The 7,062-nt window shown below is 40.4% G+C and overlaps 1 protein-coding gene across 2 annotated transcripts; it reads right to left on the bottom strand.

Annotated features, from left to right (window-relative positions):
* Positions 1 to 496: 496 nt before the first annotated feature.
* Positions 497 to 6,598, bottom strand: LOC146007093 (E3 SUMO-protein ligase ZBED1-like). Of its 2 annotated transcripts, none has more exons than XM_083145475.1 (3): positions 6,100 to 6,598; positions 5,220 to 5,835; positions 497 to 791 (listed from the first exon to the last, which is right to left on the bottom strand). In XM_083145475.1, the coding sequence occupies exons 1-3, from the start codon at positions 6,579 to 6,581 to the stop codon at positions 645 to 647; spliced, it is 1,245 nt and encodes a 414-aa protein (XP_083001601.1). In that variant the 5' UTR covers positions 6,582 to 6,598; the 3' UTR covers positions 497 to 644. The 2 variants fall into 2 exon arrangements, with proteins under 2 accessions (XP_083001601.1, XP_083001602.1); XM_083145476.1 differs by having other exon boundaries at positions 5,281 to 5,835.
* Between the last annotated feature and the right edge of the window lie 464 nt (positions 6,599 to 7,062).

The raw sequence follows: 7,062 nt of genomic DNA, 5'->3' as shown, positions 1-7,062 counted from the left end.
GGATTTGTAACTTAGTGTGTCCTGCCCGTTGGCGGTTTCTCACCCAGTTTTATGCTTTCTACCCAGGGGTTTCTGTTTTACTTAAAGACTGTGTTTCAACCTAAATATCAAAATGATGATCATTATCACCTGTTTGGTATGAATGGTTAATCATATCATTGACTATAGTCCTATAAACTATGAGTTTTGAGGCAAAGGGTGGTCAAACAAAATACTGATTTGATTATTTCCCTTCTGTTCATTCAGTTACATTTTGTTAATCAGTAAAAATAACCTATTAACACTTCTATTTTGAAAGCAGACTTTCTTTGCAGCATTTCATCCACACCTGGATAACATTTTTACACAGTATTATATTTCTGGCAGCAGTCAGAACAACTGAGACCCCTAGTGATGATGATAGATTACCAACATTAAGTGATAAATTACCAACATTTCAGAACTTTGTACAACAATCTTTTATCAATGCAAAAATAAAATGAGACAAAATGCACCTGCAGCAAAAATGTGCCGATATTTCAATGTTCATGAAAACATTTTCTTCAGGGTGCACACTGTTCATAAGACTCCTGAATTTCATGATGCTCTCCCGAATTACCAGAAGAGTGGCCCATCCTCACCACAGAAATGTGCAGTCCAGAAGCTTAGTGAAGCAATTCACCACGGACTGCTTCATTGTCGCTCGGCAAATCATAGCATCGTTTCACATTGAATGGCAGGTCTCTGATGATGCAACTCCTTGTGTAATGCCCTTTGAACATCCTGCTTGGTCCTCCTTCTCCAGAAAGAAGCTGAAATAGCAAATAGCAAATGTAAGACAAGCATGCACAATGGCACATTTATTCTTATTTAATGACCTCTCCTTCATCCTCCTCGTCCTTGATTTTTTCTCCTTTCCTTCATCATGCTCTTCTCGTTTTATATATATAAACATTTTTGTATTGTATTCATTTTATGTATGTGTAAAATCACACGGATTTCATTATGATTCACAGTGTGAAATCTGTCTGTACAAATCTGCTATAATGCCCCTGAGGAAGTCAAGTTTTTGACGAAACGCGTTGGGCTATCGACATCTTGCAGAAGACACTTTTTGAATCAAAGTTGTTTTTTTAAAAACATTTTATTGTAACTCATTGAAGTATTATTTGTGATTGTAATTTGAGGCGCACTCTGAACTCCCTTCTATCTCATATTTATATATATATATATTAGTGGTGGGCAACGATTAAAATTTTTAATCGCGATTAATCTCAGTAAATTTTTGCGATTAACTGCGATTAATCGCATTTATATGCAAAAATTCAAGAACGTATTCAAAAAGTAGTGTATTGCGCACTTTTATTAAGAACTGCTATAGGAACAACAGTGCAATAACATTTGGCTTGCAAACACTTAGTAAAATGTGCTTTTTCACAGCAGTATTTACTCATACTGTAGCATTTAAAAGAAATTAACCCCTTCATGACAGAGCCAGTTTGTGCCTTCATGACAGAGCCCTTTTTTTCAAATCTGACATGTCTCACTTAAGTGGGGATAACTTTTTTTTGCTTTTACTTATCCCAGTGATTTTGAGATTGTTTTCTCGTGACACATTGTACTTCAAGTTAGTGGTAAATTTGGGTCGATACAGTCTGTGTTTTTTTGTGAAAAATACCAAAATATCGTGAAAAAATGGAAAATTTAGCAATATGCAAAATGTCACATTTTCTGCTTGTGAGACAAATAATCATACCACTCAAAATAGTTAATAACTAACAAAGACCATATGTCTACTTTATGTTGCAATCATTATTTCAACTTCCTTTTAATTTTTTTGGACACTAGGAGGCTTCAAATATGACTAGCAAATTCTCAAATTTTCAAGAAAATTTCAAACACTGATTTTTTTAGGGACCAGTTCAGTTCTGATGTGACTTTGAGGGACTTGTATGTGAGACACCCCCATAAATGATGCCATTTCAAAAACTGCACCCCTCACAGTATTCAAAACAGCATTTTGGAAGTTTGTTAACCCTTTAGGTGTTTCACAGGAATTAAAACAAAGTGTAGGTGAAATTTCAAAATTTCATTTTTTTTTCGGATTTTCAATTTTAATACATTTTTCTAAGGAACACAGTACATTTTACTAGAGAAATGTGACTAAAAATTGATTCCCCCAATTCTTTGGTTTTCATAAATATCCTATATGTGGCCCTAGTGTGCACGGTGACCAAACCACAGGCTTCATAATAGAAGGAGCACCTACTTGATTTTGGAGACTCCTTTTTATGAGATTATTTTTTAGGCACCATGTAGGTTTCTAGGCACCATAAGATGCTAAAAGTTAGGAACCCCCCCACAAGTGACCCCATTTTGCAAACTACACCCCTCAGGGAATTCATCTAGGGGTATAGTGTACATTTCAAACCCCCAGGGGTTTCACCAATTGTGGTACAACTGGGCAGTGAAAATGAAAAAAAATAATTTTTCATTTTCACAGCTCAGTTGTATCAAAATTGGTGAAACCCCGGGGGGTTTGAAATGTACTCTATACCCCTAGATGAATTCCCTGAGGGGTGTAGTTTGCAAAATGGGGTCACTTGTGGGGGGGTTCCACTGTATGGGTGTTTCGGGGGTCATTCAACCAGAATCTGTGATGCAAAATCCAAAAATCACTCCTTCCCTTCTGAGTCCTGCCATGCACCCAACTGGTATTTTGTGGTCACATGTGAGGCATTGCCGTACCCGGGAGAAATTGGGGCACAGATTTTGGGGTGCTTTGTCTCCTTCATTCCTTGTGAAAATGAAAAATTTTGAGCCAGATCTGCATTTTTGTGTAAAAAAATTTAATTTTTTACACAAAAATGCAGTTCTGGCTCAAAATTTTTAATTTTCACAAGGAATGAAGGAGACAAAGCACCCCAAAATCTGTGCCCCAATTTCTCCCGGGTACGGCAATGCCTCACATGTGACCAAAAAATACCAGTTGGGTGCATGGCAGGACTCAGAAGGGAAGGAGTGATTTTTGGTGGTGGAATGAATGGCGGGTGCTATGTCGCATTAGCAAGACCCCCGAAGCACCAATACAGTGGAACCCCCCCACAAGTGACCCCATTTTGGTCACCAGCTTTGGGAGGGGGGCTGGCGCTGCGGCTGGCGGGGGGGTGGGAGGGGTGCTGGCGCTGCGGCAGCCGGGTGGGTGGGAGGGAGGGGGGCTGCCGGGTGGGAGGGGGGGGGGGCTGGCGATCGTTGGTGATCGGTGCGGTATACGCACACACACACACACACACACACACACACACACATATATATATATATATATATATGTGTGTGTATATATATATATATATATATATACATATATATACACACACATATATATATATATATATATATATATATATATATATATATATATATATATGTGTGTGTGTATATATATATATATATATACACACATTTGCACATTATTTTTTATTTTATTTTATTTTTCACTTTTCCAGCAGCAGCATGATGCTGCTGCTGCTGCTGCTGCTGCTGCGGGGGGGAGGGGGGAGGAGGGGAGCGCAGCGTGCGCTCCGGACGTAGCGGTGGAGCCGCTGGAGCTGCTGCTGCTGCCGGGTGAGTGCCCGGCGGGTGGGAGGGGGGTGCTGCCGCTCGGTGGTGATCGGTGCTGCACCGATCACCACCGTTTTCTGTGTTACCGAGCGGCTTAGCCGCCGGTAACACAGGAAACGCTGTGATTGACTGTTCAGATTTGAACAGCCAATCACAGCGATCGCCGACCGGGGGGGGCACCCCTGCCCCCCCTGGGCGACGAGGGGGGATGTCTGCTGTCAGGGACAGCAGACATCACCTAACTGTCACTGCGTCTCTAGACGCAGTGACAGTTAGAAGTCATGACGTATATATACGTCAACGGTCGGGAAGTACTTCCCGACCATGACGTATATATACGTCAAATGTCGTGAAGGGGTTAATAAAATAAATTAAAATAATTCTAATATTTCCTCCCAACATGACCCATGCCTGGAGGGACAAACTACTCTACTCCTGGACTTTCCTCTTAATTTATGATTGCCATTACCTGTTTTGAACAGGTTAGAACTAGTTCACTCTTTCTGACAAAATCCTTCTTAGATGGACAAAACCATGTGCACTGCAGGGGGGCAGATGTAAAATGTGCAGTGCACATGGTTTTGTCCATCTAAGATGGAATTTGTCAGAGTGAACTAGAATAAGGCCTTAAAACAGGTGCTTCACCACAGATGATAATAATCATAAATTAAGAGGAAAGACCAGGAATAGAGCAATCTGCCCCTAGAGGAAAGGGTCATGTTGGTAGGTATGCTTTAACATCCACATTAGCATGTCATATTTCTTTAGCATTAATGTAAAATAAATGGTACATTTTAAATATAAAACCAAAGCTATTTGCTAGCTTTTTAGAGAAACGTTACCCTCAGAGTCCAAAGTCCACAATCATAACACAGCAGTATAAACAGTGTATGGGGCAGATGTATTAAGCCTGGAGAAGGGGATAAAGCATACCTCCCAACATGCCCCTCTCCAGGAGAAACAGAATGCTCTATTCGTGGACTTTCCTCTTGATTAATGATTGCCATCATCTGTTGTGGAACACCTTTCTTATCCATTATTAACCTGTTGAAAACAGGTGATGGCAATCATAAAATAAGAGGAAAGTCCAGAAACAGAGCATTCTATCCCTTCTGGAATGGGTCATGTTGGGAGGTATGGATTAAGAAGTGATAAAGCAGTGATAAGTGCAAGGTGATAATGCACAGTAGCAAGTGTCCCTGTTAGAGTGAAGTGGTCGAGCACACCAAAAAAGAATACACAGATGGGATTTACTGTCCATTCCTCCAACTAGAGTAAGTACCTAAAAGATATCTGTCGAATCTATCTGTTGGGAACAAATATTTGTAAGGTATGAGAGCAAAGAACAATCATCAATCAAATATTTGCTCCCAAACATTGGAAAACAGACAAAAACAATTGTTTCGAGAAATTTGTTATATCAATACAACAGATGTAATGAATGATGAATGACCACTGTCTGTTTTCCAGTGTTTGGGAGGACAAGGTTGATTGTTATATGCCCTCATACATTACCAGATTTCATTCCCACCAGACAGATTGGACAGATATCTTTTAGGTGTGTAACCTATTTAGCCCTCAGCACCAAGCCAGTTGCTAAGACACACCAGGTTATTTACATTTTCAGATGATAAACAAACTCTCTTCTTCTGCACAATATGACCAGCAAGAGAAAACAACCTTTCACAGGGTACTGATGTTTCAGGTGTGGCCAAGTACTTCTGTGCAATAGAGGCCAGCCTGCTGTGTGAGCCTGCATGCTTGGACCACCACTCTAACGGACAGGACTCTGTACTGATGGTGGGCTCCGCTCTGTATCGACGCACACTGTTCTCAACTGAATCTTCCTCTTGTTCAGAATCAGACTCTGATGAAGCAGCCAATAGGGCTAACTTTTTATTTGGTGGCTCTGTTGTTGCTTCCACCAGTTTCTCTGCAGCAAACCTCTGTTCCTTGAGTAAGTTGGTGACTGAGGCCCACACCTCATCCCTCTCAGGTCTAGGTATACACTTGAGGTCTTTGAATCTTGGATCCAATGCACTAGCAATCTTCAGATATGCAAGATTGGCATTTCCCTTGCGTGTCTCCAGGTCTGTTATGAATGTAGACTTAAATTTGACCACGTAGGCAGGGTCATCATCTGAGCTCGCCATGACCCGAGAGAGATGGCAAAAAGAAGGTAGAACCACAGAGCACGAAACATACTTTTCTCCTCCCAGAAGTTCCGTCACATACCTGCAACAGTAAAACAAAAATTCAAACCCATTTTGTTGGGTATGGGAGAACGGCACTGACAATTCTCGTGGATACCAATAGTGGCATCCCAGTACTCAGACAGTCCCCAGTAAATATACTAAACTGTCCTACCCTTAACCCTCCCTACAGGATCTTCACCGAAGGTATACAGAGAGCCAGCATCATAACTACATCCCATTCATGCTACATCTTTTACAGACAGTACAGTGAGAAAATGAAATATATGATGTATGTAAAATATACCTGCAGGGCTCCAGCTGTTGTAACGCTGTCGCTTTTGTAGTCCTCTCCTTTTCATACAAGTCATGTATTCTTCTTGTGATGGTGCGTCTTGAGGGAGGATCATATGTGCTGTCATTCGTTGCGATCCTAAGAATGTTCTTGAGACCAACATCTTCCACAATACTAATCGGCCTGCAGCTTGTAGCTATCCACTTCGCTAAGTTATTTGTTAGCTTTTCTTGCTTTTGTTTATCTATACTTCTCCCATATGTTGTATCCAACGTAGTCTGCCGAAGCCTCACTGCACTGTTTGTTTCGTTGGGTGATTTTCTGGAATCAACGCTGTGTATTGCATTTAAATGATACTTTAAACTCGAAGTACTCCGGTGATAAGACAATTCAACGTTGCAGTGTTTACAAACAACTTTGGTTTTATCAACTCTGCCATCTGGAAGAGATTTAAAATGAAAATGTCCATGTAAAATTTCTGTTCCTTTCTCCATTTAGTCATTTCTGTGAGGGGGGACAGAAAAAAAAGTGAGATAAGACCACTATCATATAGAAAAAAAAAAGTAGACTTTACACCCCAGTTTTGCTGTGCCACTGATTAATGATTAATGTCTTGCGAGCAGGGCCTTTCTAATGTTTAACTGTCTGTAAATACCCAGTTTGTTCTATCACTATCTTCATTGTAAAGCACAAAGGAATATGCTGTGCTATATAATATAAACTGTAACTTAATAATGTAAAGGGCACTTAGTAAGCTGCCGCAGGCTACAACTTTCATTACCCCCTTTCCATACACTAACCTCAGATGATAAAAAGGGACATAAGAGCACTGTTACTGTATCATATAGAAAAAAAAAGTAAACTTTATACCCCAGTTTTGCAGTGACACTGATTAATGATTAATGTCTTGCGAGCAGGGCCCTCCTAACGTTTGACTGTCTGTAAATACTACGTTTGTTCTATCACTATCTTCAT

This window comes from Crinia signifera, chromosome 6 (assembly GCF_055691185.1).
Source record: "Crinia signifera chromosome 6, ASM5569118v1, whole genome shotgun sequence".
Classification (NCBI taxonomy): domain Eukaryota; kingdom Metazoa; phylum Chordata; class Amphibia; order Anura; family Myobatrachidae; genus Crinia; species Crinia signifera.
The sequence above is the reverse complement of the archived record's forward strand: the minus strand, read 5'-3'. Positions and strand labels throughout refer to the sequence as shown.